The sequence below is a fragment of the Ursus americanus genome, chromosome 21 (assembly GCF_024610735.1).
Source record: "Ursus americanus isolate L20-20 chromosome 21, mUrsAme1.1.p, whole genome shotgun sequence".
Taxonomy (NCBI): domain Eukaryota; kingdom Metazoa; phylum Chordata; class Mammalia; order Carnivora; family Ursidae; genus Ursus; species Ursus americanus.
Window position 1 is genome coordinate 5,599,427 of NC_142147.1, and position 19,002 is coordinate 5,618,428.

The 19,002-nt window shown below is 35.5% G+C and overlaps 1 protein-coding gene across 4 annotated transcripts in view; it reads right to left on the bottom strand.

Annotated features, from left to right (window-relative positions):
- Window positions 1-19,002, bottom strand: part of HDIP1 (HDAC and MIER1 interacting protein 1) — a 36,991-nt gene that overhangs the window by 16,927 nt on the left and 1,062 nt on the right. For all 4 annotated transcript variants that reach the window (XR_015728004.1, XR_015728003.1, XM_045772685.2 and 1 more), the window contains exon 2: window positions 13,728-13,824. Coding sequence is in view for 2 of the 4 variants with exons in the window: in XM_045772685.2 (XP_045628641.1) it covers window positions 13,728-13,824 (97 nt within the window). In the remaining 2 variants the exon portion in view is untranslated. The remainder of the gene's footprint in view (window positions 1-13,727; window positions 13,825-19,002) is intronic.

Here is a 19,002-nt window from a genome sequence, read left to right on the forward strand (position 1 = left end):
TCCCTATTTTGAAAACTTAAATAGAATAGAAAGAATAAAGCATTTACCCTGCCTTTTCTATTCAAACTATACCACTCACTGGGTAACCAAAGGACAGATAAAGAGAAGTTCTAATTTAAGAATTACTGTGGCTAAAAAATAAAGAATGATAAAATCAAAGTGTCACCATTTTTTTAAAGATTTTATTTATTTGAGAGAGAGAACGAGAGAGCACGAGTTGGGGAGGGGGCAGAGGGAGAGGAGGAAGTAGGCTCCCCACTGAGCAGGGAGCCAGACCTGGGGCTCAATCCCAGGACCCCAGGATCATGACCTGAGGCAAAGACAGACGCTTAACCAACTGAGCCACCCAGGCACCCCAAAGTATCACCATTTTCAAACAGAAATGAACTAAAGGATGTAAGTGCTAAATAGAAATAGCTGCTAACATTACAAAAACAGAGATAAGCAGACTTTATAGGTCACCTAGTCTTATCAAGAAAATCAGATCCCATCAAGCCTTTGAATCCAAATTATGATTCACAGGAAAAATAAAGTCACTGGAGGAATGTGTTATCCCACATGAAGACCCAATACCCAAATACCATATCCAGATGTAAATGTGATAGCTTCTTTAACATACAACTTACAAGGGAAAAAAAAAAAGAACGAAAGAAAACAATAGATAAAAGCTAAAAAAGACATTGCCCATATGTACTGTGTGGACCTTAAATATCTGTTTTTTAAAACTTTAAAATTTTAAAGTTTTTATGAGAAACCTGAAAATGTCAACACCACCAGCTGGGTATTTAATATTAAGGAATTATTGTTAATTTTAATTGCGCTTATATTTTTAAAGGTCTATCTTTTAGAAACATATAATGAAACATTTATAACAAATTATATGAGGTTTGCTTAAAAATAATATGCAAGGGAAGGAGTAAACATGGGTATGAATGGGGCCAGGGTGGCCATTTTCTTTCTGCTCTTGTGTAGCTTAGAACTTCTTAAAAAAAAAAAAAAGTTGAAATAGTGATAGGTAAAGCTTTTCATAGTATGCCTTTTAAAGTTCAACAATGAATTTAGGTTTGTTCCTCCAGCTACCCACCCATCTCTGCAAACTTCTCAAAAAAGAGCTATCTGTACTTTCTGCCTTCAGTTTCTCACCTCCCACTCACTAATCAATCCACTCCAATACAGATGCCCACTCAATGAAACCGATCATCAAGAAGGACAAAAATCTGTTACCAAATCTAACAGCACCTCTCTTTAATCATCTTAATACCCTCTCTCAAAAAATTCAACCAAGATGACTACTCTTTTCCTTAAATTATTCTTCACTTGATTTTCAGGTTTCCAGGTTTCCCATCTCACCAGCCATTTCTCTTTGCCTCCTTTTGCTGTCTTCTCCCCAAGGTCCTTTCTCATCTTTAATATTAAAGCTGTAGGACTCTGACCTGAGCCCTATTCTCTTACTTACATTCTGTCGAGATAATCCATAGATCCAAACCTCACACTCTATTATTTATGGTGGTTCCAAAATTTATACTTTCAACTCTGTACTCTTCCCAAAGTTCCAGACTGCCTACCCGACAGCTTCACTCTAATAATATCTTACAAGCGTTTCAAAATGTATCAAAAAATCACTCTTGCTTTTCCCTCCTCCAAAGCTTCATTATATTAGTAAATAGCACCATCCAGTTGCAAAAGCCAAATAATTTGTAGTTATCTGTAACTCAGCCTACTGCTTCTTATATCATCACAAATGTCCACAGGTACTCCTTGCAAAATATATCCACAATTTCTTCAGCTCTCTACCTCTGTGGGCAACATCCAAACCAAATACGTTTCCTACATACTGCCAAAATTATCTTTAAAAAATTCAAACTGTATAGCTCCCCTTCTAAAATCTTTCATTAGCTTTTCATTGTATTTAAAAATAAAGTCAAATTTCCTTACCAAAGGCTACAACTGTCTGTAAGACCTGACATTTGCCTCTCTCTCCAATATTCTCTCATACTGAAACACTTTGTTCAGTATACTCCAGACATGCCTTCCTTTTAATAAAAGTTCTTTCCTCCCCTTAAGTGTCTGCATTTGCTAATGCTTCTGCCTAGAGCTCTCATTCCAAAACTTTTAATGAGACCACTTATTTACTTCAGATGTTGATTTATAGGTTACCCCACCTTGAGTCTTACAGCCCAAATTACTTTTTATAATCTAATACTATAATCTGTTATTTACTTATATGCTCAATCCCCCATTAGAATATAAACTCCATGAAAGCTGGGATGCCTTTGTCTGTCTCATTCACAGATTCTAGAATATTATCTACACATATTAAGTAGTGCTAAATAAATAAAATCAGACTGAGCACATGCATCTACCTCCCCCTTCCTGGAAAATCCCACTGAAAAGAGAATAAACATGGGTAAAAAAGGTAAAGAGAAAAAGGAAAATAGATCTGTACTGATGGAAACAAGGAAAGGATGCTATCAATCACCCAAAATTACAGAATTTTAGCAAACCAGCAAGCTCAACAGATTCTAATTAAGAAACCAGAATAGGGGGCACCCAGGTGGCTCAGTCAGTGAAGGCTCCAACTCTTGATTTTGACTAACATCATGGTCTCCGGGTTGTGGGACTAAGCCCAGTGTCAGGCTCCATACTCAGTGGGAAGTCTGCTTGAGATTCTCTCTCTCCCTCTGCCCCTCCCCATGCTCATGCTCTCTCTCTAAAATAAATAAATAAATCTTTAAAAAAAAAAAAAAAAAGAAACCAGAATAGAAGACACTACAATCCAAAATAGAAACAAAAGATGGCTCCTATAGAAGGGAGAGCTGTTCTGTCCCCTCCCAGGACAGAACAAAAGTACAATAAGGGAGAGCAGGCCACAGAGTGATCATCAGAATACCTACAGGACTACTGCAGAGCAAATGACATCAGGAAGTAAAGCTCTCAGGAACCAAGCAATGTTCAAAGGAACTATGAACCTCTAAAACACAGAAGACACAAACAAACAAATGGCAGCTCCTCATAAAAATGAAATAATGTAAGGAATTTCACATTCTCTCCCAGGATGAAGCTTTCCTTATTTTGGCCATCATGGAATTCCACAGTGTCTCCCAGTTCATGTAATTTACATCCAACAGCCTGCCAATAAGCTCCTCCCAAGTGTACACTAAAGAGATCTATGGTCAAAACAGACCTTTAAAACAGTGTAGAATAGTCATGCAAGTTATCTACACTGATAAATCAAATCCTTCATTTATGAATATCAATAGGCAATTAAGGATTACCAGCAATTTAAGGAAAATAAGAAGTGTAATAGAGAAGGAACAAGTTAAAACAGGAGGAACAAAGGTAGTTCAAGAAACATGAAAAAAATAGGGGTGCCCGGGTGGCTCAGTCAGCTGAGTGTCCTGTCCAACACTTGGTTTCAGCTTGGGTTATGATCTCAGGGTCATGGAATCCAGCCCCACACTGGGCTCCATGCTCAGTGTGGAGTCTGCTTGTCTGTCTCCCTCTGTTCCTCCCTTGCCCTCTCTCTCTCAAATAAATAAATAAATCTTAAAAAAAAAGAAAAAGAAAAGATAATCTTAAAACATTCTAATGCATACACCTTCAGAGAGATCTGATTGGACTTTATATCATTAAGAATAAGATTCTTTTGCAAAAATAGAAAGCTCAATCCTGAAATTCATATGGACTCTCAAGCAATCTGAAATAACCAAAAGAATCTCGAAAAATGTCAGAAGTCTCACACTTACTGATTTCAAAACTCACTACAAACTACAGTAATCAAAAAAGTGTGGTACTGCCATATGACAGATATACAGACCAAGAGAATAAAATAGAGAGCCCAGAAATAAATCCTTGAATATATGGTCAAATGATTTTCAAAAACAGCGCCAAGATGATTCAAGGGGAAAAAGACAATATTTTCAACAGTTGTACTGGAAAAACTGGATATCCACATATAAAAAAAAATGTAACTGGACCCTTATTTTATACCATATGCAAAAATTAATTCAAAATGGACTGAATACCTAAATATTACAGCTAAAACTATAAAATGCTTAGAACAAAAAGAAGGGAAAAGCTTCATAACACTGGACTTGGCAATGATTTCTTGGATATGGCACTAAAAATACAGGCAACAAAAGAAAAAAGGGACAACTTGGATTTCAACAAAATTAAAAACTTTTGTGCATCAAAGGATAGTATCAACAGAGTAAAAAAAGGCAATTAATTCATGGAATGGGAGAAAATATTTGTAAATGTTTATCAGATAAGGGATTAATATCCAGAATAAAAAGAACTTTTACAACTCAATAACAACCCAATTCAAAAATGAGAAAAGAACTTGAATAGCTATTTATCCAAAGATGACAGGCAAATGAAAAGATGTTCAACATCACTAATCATTAGAGAAATGCAAATCAAAACCACAAGTTATCACTTCATACTGATCAGAATGGCTCTTACCAAAAGAACATAAAATAAGTGTTGATGAGGATGTGGAGAAATTGGAAACTCTGGGCACTGCTGCTAATCACTTAAAATGGTGCAGCTGCTGTGGAAAACGATATGGTATACCATATACATAGAAATGCCATAAGACCCAGCAATTCCACTTCTGGGTATATATACAAAAGAAATGAAAGCAGGAAATAGAACAGATATTTGAACAACCATGTTCATAGCTGCATTATTCACAACAGATAAAAGGTGAAAGCAACTCAAGTGTCCATCAATGCATGAATAAACTAAATGTGGTATATACATACAAGGAAATATTAGTCAGAAAGGAAATTCTGACACAAGCTACAACATGGATGAAGTCTAAAGACATTATGCTAAAGAAAACAAGTCAGACACAAAAAGATAAATGTAGTATGATTCCAAATAGGAAGTAGCTACACTAGTCAAATTCACAGGTACAGAAAGAAGAATAGTGGTTGCCTTGGGGAAGTGGGAAAGGGGAATGGAGAGTTATTGTTTAATGGGTATGGCATTTCAGTTTGGGAAGATGAAAATAGTCCTGGAGATTAACAGTGGTAATGCTTAAGTACACAATATGAATGTACTTAATGCCACTGAAGTGTACATTAAAAATGATTAAAATACAGGGTGCTCAGTCAGTTAAACATCTGCCTTCAGCTCAGGTTATGATCACAGGGTCCTGGCATCAAGTCCAGCATCTGGCTCCCTGCGCAGGAGGGAGTCTGCTTCTCCCTCTCCCTCTGCCCCTAACCCCTGCTCGTACACTCTCTCTCAAATAAATAAATAAAATCTTTAAAATTATTAAAATACTGATTTTATGTTATGTGTAATTTACCACAAAAATATGAAAAAAATAAGATTCAATAAAAAAAGAAGAAATTAGAAAACAAGATGAACTGCTCAAAATCAAAGTGCAAAAGACAAGCTAAATAATGGACACCTCTGAAAGACAGAATCATAGATCTGACAAAGGAAATCAGTGAAATTTCCTGGAACATCAAAAAACAACAAAAAAAAAGAGAATAGGTGCAGTAAGTGAGGAGAAATGAAGGAAAGATCCAAGAAATCTAATACTCATCCATGACATAATTACTAATTGCCTACCCAATATTCATTCTCCTCCTCTCCATTAAGAACAGAATGTTCTGATCAAGAGGGCAACAGGTCCAGCTAAAATATATACATTCGAAGACCCTCCTGCAGGTGAAGTCGCCATGGCATTTTGTTCTGGCCAATGACAAATAAGTGGAATTGGGTAACGTTTCCAGCACAATTTTTTTTTAAGGGGGTAAAAGCATAGCTGGCATGTCCCTTTGTCCCTTTGCCCTTCCCTCTTCTTCTTGGAATGCTTAAGGGATGTCTGGAGGTACAATAGCTACCTTGTAACAATGAGTATGAAAGCCAAATCTCAGGACAGAAGAAAGAGACCAACCTAGGTCCTTGATGATACCACTGAATCACTAGTCCTATAGTGCCAACTTCATCTTCCTTCACGAAATAGTGAAAAACCCCACAAACTATTTGTCTAATCCAGTGTCAGTCTCTGTGGATGGTAATCCTGATATATCATCCAACAAGTATGCAATCAGTATGCCAGGAGGAAGAGAAAAGAGAATGGGGAGAAAAGAAATAATAGGTAAAAATTGCTCTAAACTGAAGATCTGAAACCTCAGATGGAAAGGAAGAATGAGAATGACATTTAAATGTGAGTACAGGGCTCCCGGGCGGCTCAGTCGGTTAAGTGTCCGACTCTTGGTTTCGGCTCAGGTCATGGTCTCAGGGTTGTGAGATCCAGCCCCACGATGCATTCCATGCTCAGCACGGAGTCTGCTTGTGACTGTTTCTCTCCCTCCACCTCTGCCCTTCCCCGTACTTGCATGTGCACATCCACACTCTCTAAAATAAATAAATCTTTAAAAATAAACAAGTATATGTGAATACACAGTAAAGGCCTTCCACACAATGGAAAACAGGAAATGTATGACCACATACCTTCTATGAAAAAAATTTTTCCAGGTCTGAAACAACTTTCTGGAAATTTTATTTCAGAAATAAAAACACATGAGTTAAAAAAAAAAAATGGTAGTGAAGAAAAATGGGATTATCCTAAGAGTACAAAGGAAAGAAATCTTAGTATGACAGCTATGCAGCAGACCTAAAATCAGTTAGTCATAATTAGAAGTCAGAAGGTTCTACAAAAAAGTCTTAAAAATGAATATACTCATCATTTTATAAACTATATGATTAACAACTTAAAAGTACAGGCACAGAGGTAAATAAAGGTATGCATTCTTCCATCAAAGGCAAAATAAAAACCTAAAGCCATGTCCCATATATGAATGTATAGCAATTTTAAGTGATTAGCAGGTAAGAAACAGTGTTTTCCGAAACAAAACAAAACAAAACAAAACAAAAAAAAAAGAAACCAAAAACAAACGTGCACTGTTAGGTAATTGAGAACTGAGGATCACTTACTACTGAATTAATGTTCAACCACTGGGTTTATAAAAAGTACTGACAATTGGCAATAATCATTTCACTTTTCTCTCTTAACTAAAAGTGAGTATGTCATTTATAGACTTCTTAGCTTATTTACCAGCCTTTGCCTGTTAATTTATCTTAGACAATAATTTGAAAAGTTTAGGTTTAATTTTTTCATGTTTTTTTTCTTCCCCCAATTAAAAGTGAGGAGGTTTTTATCTGACTAAACTTAATCTAAAACTCAGATCCGGGGCGCCTGGGTGGCACAGTGGTTAAGCGTCTGCCTTCGGCTCAGGGCGTGATCCTGGCGTTGTGGGATCGAGCCCCACATCAGGCTCCTCCGCTATGAGCCTGCTTCTTCCTCTCCCACTCCCCCTGCTTGTGTTCCCTCTCTCGCTGGCTGTCTCTATCCTGTCGAATAAATAAATAAAATCTTTTAAAAAAAAAATAAAAATAAAAATAAAACTCAGATCCACTGAGAAACATACAGTTAAACACTAATAAGCGATTTCAATTTCTTACTGTTTTATATCTTTTTTCTTACCTTTAGAGGAAGTCTTTTATGAACTAGTATGTCATTTAGAACTTCAGTTTCCTTTTTCCTTACAGTTTTTATAATTAAAATCTTAAAAGGAAAAAGGTATACCCATAATTATTAAATGCAAAATGGCACCCTTGATGTCACAAAACACCTGGAATAGCCATCAGAAAAAACAAATTTAGGGGTGCCTGGGTGGCTGAGCTGGTTAAGCGTCCAACTCTTGATTTCGGCTCAGGTCATGATCTCAGGTTGGTGATACTGAATCCCCTGTAGTGGGCTTTGCGCTCAGCAGGGAGTCTGCTTGCCTCTCTCCCTTTGGTCCTCCCCCAACTCTCTCTCAAATTAAAAAATAAATAAAATATTTTTAAAAAGAAAGAAAGAAAAAGAAAAACCAAATTTAAACATTTGGAACAAAGCAGAGTTTGTTCTCACCAAAAACGGTTTCTGTCAGAATTTGGTGACTGATCAAATATTTGAATAGTGCTCAAGGTTTGGTCTATAGTACAGATACTCTCAATTTTAGGAAATACAGTATTTCCTTTAATCCCATTTTAATTTTATTTTTTATTTTTTAAAAGATTTTATTTTTAAGTAATCTCTACACCCAATGATGGGCTCGAACTTACAACCGCAAGAACAAAAGCCACATGTTCCACTGAATGAGCCAGCCAGGAGCCCCTTCTTCAATCTCTTTTTAATGGGGCGCCTGGGTGGCTCAGTTGTTAAGCATCTGCCTTCGGCTCAGGTCACCGACCCCAGCGTTCTGGGATCCAGCCCCGCATGGAGCCCCGCACTGGGCTCCCTACTCAGCGGGAAGCCTGCTTCTCCCTCTCTCACTCCCCCTGCTTGTGTTCCCTCTCTCGCTGCCTCTCTCTCTGTCAAATAAATAAATAAAACCTTAAAAAAAAAAAAAAAGAAATTGCTTCAAATTGACAGTTTAGGACTTAATCTCAAGGCTATTTTTTTAAACCTCTTAGGCAATCATTCAATTTAGAAATGAAATCCTATATGAACAAGACAATTAATTTTTAAAGATTTATCTGCATTTAATACTGGCCCCCCAAAGAGAGTAAAAGAAACAACACATATCTAACTCATTTGGAAAGTTGTCAAAGAATTATTAATTGCCTCGAGGTTCTATGCACTCGTACAAAATACTGAGCATTTCTTAATACAGATTTATTTGTAACACTCATCTCTTCCCCTCACCAAAATTTAAAAACTTTAAAAAATCCTTTAATTTCCATAATAAATTTTGTTTATTTAAATGTATTTTCAGCTAGACAAAGTTCTATACAGGTCTAGTGTCCTACCTCCCTATTTCTACTGTGTTATCAAGATACACAGATAATATATTTGAAAAATGTGAGTTTTGAGCAATTCAAGCTTAGATAAATCTGACTTGACAGATTATTTTCCTCCTACATGTCACAAAGTTACAAAAGAAATTTCAACCCACTGAAATTTAAAATTATCTTTTATAGCTTTGATTTCACTTTTAAAATAAGTGCAATCTGAACTTCACAGATGGCTCTCTTTCTTGTTTTAAATGTTTAATTATGTAAGTAAAAGTCTTCCTTGATTCCTCCCTCGTTATTTAGTGATCTATCCATGTATGTGTTACATGTAGAAATAATTTTGTGGGGTCTTAAAAGCAAATGGAAAATAGAACAACCACATGATACAGCAATTTTACTTCTGGGTATTTATCCAAAGAAAATGAAAATACTAACTCGAAAAGATATATGCACCCCATGTCCACTGCAGCATTATTTACAATAGCCAAGATATGAAAACAACTTAAATGTCTGCTGATGGATGAATGGATCAAGGTAATGTGGAGTTTTATTCAGCCATTTCACTGCCATTTTCGACAACATGGATGGATCCTGAGAGCATTACGCTAAGTGTTATGTCAGACAGAGAAAGATTAAATACCATATGACCTCATTTATATGTGGAATCTTAAAAAACAAAACGGAGCTCACAAGGAATAGAGAACAGACTGGTGGTTGCCAGAGAAGAGAGCTGGGCGGGGGGGGGGGGGGGGATAAGATGGGGGAAGGGGGTTCAAAAGTACAAACTTTTTTTTTTTTTTAAGATTTTATTTATGTATTTGACAGAGAGAGACAGCCAGTGAGAGAGGGAACACAAGCGGGGAGAGTGGAGAGGAAGAAGCAGGCTCCCAGCGGAGGAGCCTGATGTGGGGCTCAATCCCAGGACTCAGGGATCACGCCCTGAGCCAAAGGCAGATGCTTAACAATAGAGCCACCCAGGCGCCCCCAAAAGTACAAACTTCTAATTATAATATTAATAAGTCACGATTGTGTAACACACAGAATGGTGACTATAGTTAATAATACTGTATTGCATATTTGAAAGTTGCTAAGAGGACATTTTAAAAGTTCTCATTATAAGAAAAAAAAATGTTGTAAAACAAATGAATTCACGCGAGTATTGTTTTGTACTTTTCCTTAAATTAACTTTGTTTTAGAGATTTTTCCATGTCAGTACATAAAAATCTGCATCATTCTCTCTGATTAGCACATACTGTTGTTCCCTAAAAGATGTACCCTACTTAACCATTCCCCTACCAATGATATTTGGCTTAACTTTCTGCTATTATAAACTTTCTGCTTCTAAGTCCTAATAAATATTTCACTGTGTATTAAAAATAACTGTATCTTCAGGATACATACCTATTGATAAAAAGTCTAGATTCTAGGCTATGTGCATTTAAAACTTTTAGCAACTACTGTCAGACTGTTCTACTGTGCTGACTTACAACCTCGCCACTAGTATGAGACTTCGGATTCTGCTATACTCATAAAAGCACTTGGAAATCCTTTAAATTTTTGTCAGAATGTGGGTAAAAGAATGGTATTGTAATTAAACTGCATTTCCCTGATTATTAGTGAAGTTCATTATCTTTCCAGGCATGTATTATCCATTTTCATTTTTTCTTTATAAATTCTCTAAAACTGAAATGTTCTGGATCCCACTGACAATGTTCAAGGACTTGATAAACTATTACAGAGATTTTAAAAATTATGTACTCATCTCCCACATACTACGAACTGGATAAGGCTAATCTTACTTTCAAGAAGCTTAATTGTAGAAATGAATATTTGAGTAACTATAACATACTAAACTTTGTTTACATTAGCCATATTCATCTGTACTTCAATCCTCTATCTAAGGTTTATACTATAAGTCTATCTTAAACTCAAGTAAATAGCAGCTGCTCACAGAGGTTAATTAACTTGTTAGAGAGTGACAAAACTGGAATCTGAATCTGAGGTCAAGGTTTCCAACCCCCATGTCTGTACTATCCCAAACTGTTCTCCAGGCTTTGAATACCTTCTCCTTTAAACTCTCTCCTCCTTTAGTTTCTATGGCACAGTCTACTCCTGATGTTCCTCCATCCTTTGAAACTATTTTTTCTGTTTCTTTTGCTGGTTCCTCTTCCTCCTCCAGGGAATTTCTAGGCTTTAATGTCTCATCTTTACTTCAAGGTCACAAGACCACTCTCATTAAACAACAGAACCTTAGGAAATTCCAAATGTAAAATAAGAATGTACTGCTTCTTACTCATCACCACGACTTATGTAACACTGGTTCTTCTCCTACAGCTGACATGTACATGTACACCTTCTCAGTTGACCTAACTCCCTAATAACCTCCACCCTTTTAAGATTGGTGTTTGCCAGAGTTCAGTCGCTGAACCTCCTCTTCCTACTCTACCAACCCTCTCGGCACAAGCTCATCCATTTCTATGAGATCAACTACCATGTATTCACTGATGGCTCAAGGGATTTAGCGCCACTTGAGGCTATTGCCTGGGCGTTACACTATATGTCAAAGTGGGGAAAAAAATCCACATGGATGATATTTCATAACCACACTCAAAACTTAATTCTTCACCTTTCCCTCAAAACTTGTCTTCCTTTTTATATTCCCTTTCTAACCAGTAACCCAAATCATTGCGAGTAATTGTAAAATTCTTCCCTCTGGTTCAAGTGATTCTGACTCCTTAATACTTGCAGCATCTGTCCCTTCTCTCTGGGTTGGGTTTCTTTATCTGATTTCTCACCTGAACCATTGGTATATAGAAGAACTTGAAAATATTTGTTGAATAAAAAAACACACCTGTCCTGCTAAGGGCACAAACCATGTCTTATTCATTTTGGAGACCTGAAACTCAGTTGACAAGCCACCCCAGATATCTAGGGTTCTCATACCTGAATCAAACTCTTAGGGAATAAGACCCAGGCACCCATTTTTAACAAGCTCTCTGAATGATTTCTATATATCTTAACTAAGCAAAGTCTTGATTCTCATAATGAAAGGGAACAAACTCAAACAAAGGCAGAAATGGAATTAAATAACTTTCTTGCCACTTCTATATAAACCTAGAATAAACAGACCTCTCACAGACGTAAATATAAATAATTCTTGAATCATCTGCTACTATAACCGAAGCACTCTCTAACCCAGCATTCTCACTCAGTTAACACGATGCAATAGCCCACTTCTATCTTGTATTCCCAACAAACTATTCTCTAGACAGCAGCCAAAATGGAATTTCTGAAAGGCAGATCCAAGCATGCTACCTACCCCTCATTCCATCCCACATCCTAGGAATAGTCTGTCCTCATATTTTAAGAACAAAATCCAAAACTTCTTACTCCGGGTTACAAAGCCCTACACAATCTGGCCTCTGCCTATCCCTCTGGCCTCATCTCCCACACTACCCTGCTCTTACTGTCAACACGGCAACCACACAGGCCTTTTTGTTCTTAAAATATACCAAACTTTTTCCAGCCCTAAAATTTTTGCATTTGCTATTTCATCTGTCAAGAATGTTCTTCTCCTTGATCTTATCATAGCTAGCCCCTTGTTTCAATTCAGCTTCAGTTTAAATGTCCCTTCTCAGAGTGGCCTTCTCCAATCACTCAATCAAAAGTAGTCTTCTAGTCACATGCTAGGACAGCAATCTATTTTAATTTCCTACAAGGCATTTATCACAAGCTGGTATTCTCCCTGTTTATTTGTTCATTGTCTATGTCATGCCTATAAGAATGTAAGCTCCATAACAGCAGTGAACCTGCCTTGACAGTGTATTCATTCATTACTTTATGCCCAAGCCTTAGAACAGTGCCTAGCATACAGCAGGTACTCAAAATTTATTTGTAATCAATCTACTCTTATTTGGAGATCATCACTGTTCTGATTTTATCTAAGGATAAACAACAAAATTTCACCTTTTTGAATTTCAAAATTCAATCCTTTGACTAAATCCAATTGGTCTACACTAATGGGAAAGTAAAATTCCAAAAAAAGTATTTTTTAGATATTCTAAATCAGAGAATTATAAAAAATAACCAATATGTCTAAAAATTATATTCATATCAAAATCAAGTTATATTTTTCCAGTCACTAGTTCAAAAAAATTTTGTAAGTCGTTATAAATTTTACTAGCACTGAGGAGGATAAAACCAAATGTCCATTAACCAGTGAATGGATAAACAAATCGTGGTATATCCTTATAAAGAACACGACTAAGCATTAAAAAGGATTTAATTCTTACTGATACACACAACAATATGGCTGAATCTTAAATTATGCTCAATGAAAGAAGCCAGGCAAAAAAAAGAGTACATATTGTATGATTCTATTTATATATAAAGTTCTAGAAATAATGACAGATAGCACATCAGTGGTTATCTGGGGGTGGGGGTAGCATGGAGAAGTAACAAAGGGGAACTAGAAAACTTTTGGAAATGATGAACATTGTTCATTATCTTGATTGTGGTGACTGGTGTAATCATAGGACAAAACATATCAAACTGTACACTTTAAATATGTGCGATTTATTGAATGTCAATTATACCTTAATTAAACTAGTTCTTTATTTTTAGAAATCAGATCAGATCAGATCACTCCCTTGCTTAAAACCCTTCAATGGCTCTCCATCCTCCAATAATAAAAAAAAGAAAATTTGCTGTAAGATTTACCAGCATTATAAGGAAGTTAACATTTAAATGGAATGAGGAGCAAACTAATGTCATAGGTGATTTACAACAGCTAATAAAAACCACAGGCATACTTCAAAAGGTTTTAATTTTTAACTTCAACAAAGATGTAAATAATATATTGACAAAAAATTAATTTTACACTTCTAAATTGAAAAGCTAAATATGTGGTAAACTCTCAAAATTACCTGTAGAAGGTGGTGACTTCTCTGGGTGTTTCGCATTTAAAAGTTTTCTGCTAATAAATATGTAACCACAGGGACAAGATTTACATGCAACAGGAACCTGTACAAAAATAAGAAAAAGTGTATTATTACTATTTTTCTATTAAACTTAGCAGTGTGTAGGTAGTCTCCTGAACTGAATGATAAATTACTAAAGTAGGAATCACAGATTTATCAAAATCTCACCTCCTTACAACAAACTGAGACTGGTATTGTGTCCTATACATCTTCACATTCTCCTAATGCTTTACAACACCATGTATATAGAAAATGCATGATAAACATGTGCTGATGGGAGGGACCAATAGAAAACCATAACAAAATCAGAACAAGGGAAAATATGTGGAAAAATGGTAGTATTTCCTAAAATATCTGTTTGATAGCAGTTATTAACACCAACTGGAAAAGGGAGCATGGTTGGGAAGTAAAGTAACGCCAGCGTAAGAATGAGGGCCCAAATGGAATAATGAGAATGGAAATGGAGAAAAGGTAGATGTGCCAGACCTATTTTCAAAAGGGGAAAATACTTCCACTATTTTCCCAAAGAGAACAAAAACACTAATTTGAAAAGAAACACGCCTTTAGGTTTATTGCAGCATTATTTATAATAGCCAAGATATGGAAGCAACCCAAGTGTCCATCCATAGACAAATGGATGAAGACGTGGATACACACACACACACACACACACACACACACACACACTGGAATATTATTCAGACATAAAAAAGAATGAGATTTTTGCCAGATGCAACATGGATGGATCTAGAAAATATTACGCTAAGTGAAGTAAGTCAGAAACAGACAAATATCATACAATTTCACTTGTATGTGAAATCTAAAAAACAAAACTAATGAACAAACAAAAGCAGAAATAGACCCATAGATACAGAGAACAAACTGATGGCCCCTTGGGGGTGGGTGGGTAGAGGAATGGGCAAAATGGGTGAAGGGGAGTGGAAGGCACAGGTTCCTAATTATAGAATAAGTCACTGCGCTGAAAGGTAGAGCACAGGGAATACAGTCAGTGGTACTGGAATAGCCTTGTATGGTGACAGACAGTAGTTACATTTATGGTGAGCATAGCATAACCTATTGGGTTGTCAAAACACTACGTTGCACGCCTGAAACTAATGTAACTTGTATGCCAATCATACTTTCCTTAAAATAAAATTTTTTAAAGGGAAAGTACTGAAAATGACTCTGGTTCTAATATGAGAGGGCAAGATGCCAATTACCACTGACAAAAAAAGAACAGTTTACAACAACTACTTTGTGGGGCAAAAGTATAGCACAAACAAAAGAGAATGTAGGAGGAGTCAAGATCTAGGATCTTTCAGTCTCAGCTCCAGGAAGGACATTGGATAAAACACTTAAGCTCTTCAAACTTCTGTTTCTAAATGTGTAAATTACAAGTAGCTCCTTTCTCTATTTCAAGTCTATAATGATTTTTCAAAAGCCAAATGTTATTAAAAATTATTTTAAAAATGTTTTGATTTCTCCACAATCATTTCACTAATATTAACTTTAATGATCCTTGAAATCAAGACATGTTCACCAAAAACAAGAAATTAATCTCAACAAGAAGTATTTTATGGCCAGAAAATTGCAATTCACTTTGTAAGATAAATTCCATTCGCCCATTGCTCTGCTTGTGTAAAAGTTTAGTTACAATTATAAAGCTTTTTATCCGGGGCGCCTGGGTGGCTCAGTCAGTTAAGTGGCTGACTCCTGATTTTGGACTGGGTCATGATCTCGGGGTCCTGGGATTGAGCCCTGCACAGGGCTCCATGATCAGTGGGGAGTCTGCTTGAGGATTCTCTCTCCCTCTACCCTTCCCTCCACTTGAGTGCATGCTCTCTCTAAAAGAAAGGAAAGAAAGAAAGAAAGAAAGAAAGAAAGAAAGAAAGAAAGAAAGAAAGAAAGCTTTTTATCCATGTATATAAAGAATGCTTCATAGTCTGAAATATAAATACTTGATCTAATTAGGCTAAATTAGTATTTTGGCAGAATTCTTTTTCTTCGCATAAAAATACTGAACAAAGGATCTCTAGTTTGCATTTAAGAAAAATAACAATGAATCCTATAAAAAAATAATCAAACTCCAGATAGGTCAAATAGCATGCTTTTTAAGAATGTGATAAGATTCTTTCATGCCAGGACAGAATATGAAATGTTACATTTTTTAATACTGTAAAATGCACCCAAAATAGATGTTTGTCATTTTAAAAATTTCACATCTTCATAGAAACTAAACTCAAAGGTACTGACTCATTTCCTTTATACTTACACACATCATTAAGTGCATTCACTGTAATATAAATTGTTTTAAATTAATGTTATCCAAAAAACACAGAAACATGATGTTCTTATTCAAAAGATCCTTTGCTACTTGGCAAGTATTTTCTTCCAGCTACTAAAACTGAACAAACTTAAATTTAGGTCTTGTCTTATATACAAGAAAAATACACCAACGCATATCCTAAATTAACAGAGGGCTGCACTTAGGTATCTGAGACGCGTACATAAGGCTTTGGGATGAAAGAATGAACAAACACTAATTGATAGGCTGATTTTCACTTAGAGAGTGTTTTATTATCAAGAAACATTTATGTGCCTCAGCTAAGTCATCCTAAAGTCCCTTTTAAAATGGAAAGTTCCTTCTCCCAACCACAACCTTGAAAAAATACAACCAACCACTACCACAACCCAAATCCTAGAAAAAGAATTATTAAAGAGGGTGGACTTCAGTAATACTAATCTCTTTACAGTATATCCTGGTTTTCAAACAAAAAACCCACATTTCCTTCAAATTTCAGTGTAATGCCAAGCATGAAACTAAGGAAAGTTCTAATGCTATACTCTCAGGATTTTAAAATAGAAAAAAAAAAAAAAAAACCCAAAGTTTTGTTAATTGATGACTTATTTTTCATCAATTTATCCCTTGAAAAGTACATTAGGTTGTTTTTATGTTTACAAGTAGAACGGCTACAAACAAGTTTTTAAAAAAGGGTAAAAAAAAGTGCAAGAAACAAGATCCTGGTCTACGTTGTTTCACTGATTTTTAGAAGTTCAAAATAACCACATTACAGAGAACTCATTTGCATTCTTGCTGCTGACAGAATCAAAGTGACCTACAGTAGACATGTTTGCAACACATAAAATTTCCTATAAATAGAAAAAAAAAAGCTGCTCTATTTAAAAAAATAAGGCAAAAACAGAAACATACACAAAAGATAACTAGACAACTAACAAGAATCTTGAATATTACTACATACAAAATGGTTCAGTAATTTAAGCTACTGGATGTGAAACCTCTCGAAAATGAAAAGTATTGTGGTTTAGATGTTTCAGAACGGTATTTTCAACGCAGACATGTAAAGGGGGTGTTATAAAACAACTGAAAATCTAGGTCTTTCTTGTTTGCTGATCTCTACCTGTTTTTAACCTACACACACAGACACAGAACATATGTAAATCTATTTAACTGGTACAATCTCCTCAAACTTTAAAGATTTTACATATCCAAAAGTTTATAAACTATACCTAAATTCTATTTTAATATTCATCACACAACTTAGAATAACAGTAATCTAATGATGTTTAAAAAATGGCTTTCTGGATTATAATTTTTTTCTCATTTATAAGAAGCTCATACTTTTCAATAATTAGAAAGCTAAAATTAGTCTTTTATTTCCTTCAAACAAGTTACACATAGTAAAAGATAAATCAAATTTAAGAATCACCAAAAGTTTTAATTAGTCCCTATGTGTATTATATTCTCTTAAATACAATAAAGAACAAAACCAACATTCTAAATTACGTAGTAGCTTGCTATGGACTGAATTGTGTCGTCCCCCTCCTCCCAAATTCATATGTTGAAGCCCTAACCCCCAGTCTGAAAGTATTTGGAGGTTAGATAATCAGGTTTAAAGTCATGGTGGTGGGGCCCTTAGGATGAGATTAGCGGTCTTACAAGAAGGGAACCAGAAAGCTCTCTCTCTGCCAGATCTCGACTTCCAGCCTCCAGAACTGTAAGAAAATAAACTTCTATTGTTTGAGCCACTGAACCTATGGTATTTTGTTATAGCAGCTGGGGAGGCGGGAGGATGTGTTGTGTGTGTATAACAAAATTAATATATGTTTCCAAATAAAATGTTGAGCACATTTTGTTGAACAATTACAGGGACTCCTAACAAGTTATTGTCCTTTCCTTTTTCTTCAACCAGGATATTAAAAACAGGTTACTTTTCCCAAAAGATTACTTTATGCCAAGTAAAACAAGGTCAAGCTTTGCAATAACTTGCACCCTACAGAAACTGGAATGCATAAAGCATAACATGTAAACCTTATACTTCAGCACAGTTAATTGGAACAAATGGAAATGATTTAAATATTGATATAATCTCCTGCAAAGAGACTTAAATCACAAAGTCCAATTTTGTCAGAATTTAACAAATTCAGTTTAAGTGGTAAACTTAGTCAAATGGTAAGAATGGAAGTTTAACTCTACTTCAGCAAACATGACTGAATTGTTTTTATACTGCATACTCAATAAACTCATAATATCAATAAACTGTAATTCTCCTTGCACAATCTTCCTTCCTTGCATTTCTACCATAGCCCATAAAAGATACTGAATAAAACATGTAACATTTTCTTTTACAAGATTTGATCAAGGTACAAGATTGCTCTTAAAGAATGCACTGACATCAGCATGTTATTTTTTTTTAAAGTCTCCAGCCATTTCAAATTACTCCTGATTTAAAGAAAAAAAAATTTTTTTTTAAGAAAAGGGGAGGAGTGAGGTAGTCATTTTGAAAAAATTCTCTCAGTAGAAAAGAAAAAAATCACACCCAGATCTGCACACTGGCATGAAATAAGGGCCTTCGGATGGTTTTAATTCAGAGTTTTAACTCAATAGATTGTAAGGAACGTCCATTATTCCAGTAAAGAATGAGGCATGCATAAAACTAAGAAACAGTAAAATGATATTTTTTAATCACAGCTATGACACTATTAATTTTGTATAGAAAGAAGTCATTTAAAATTCATGAAACTACATATAAATTTTTTAAAAGATCATGAAGCAGAAACGCCAAATTTTTAACAGCGGATACGGCGGCGGGTGGGGGAAATGAGGAGCTCCCAGAAGGAAAGGGCTTCAATGGGGGCGTTACTCAATAATGTTCCACAAAAAAACAATGTAAAGATTCACGATTATATCCGTCAAAAATAA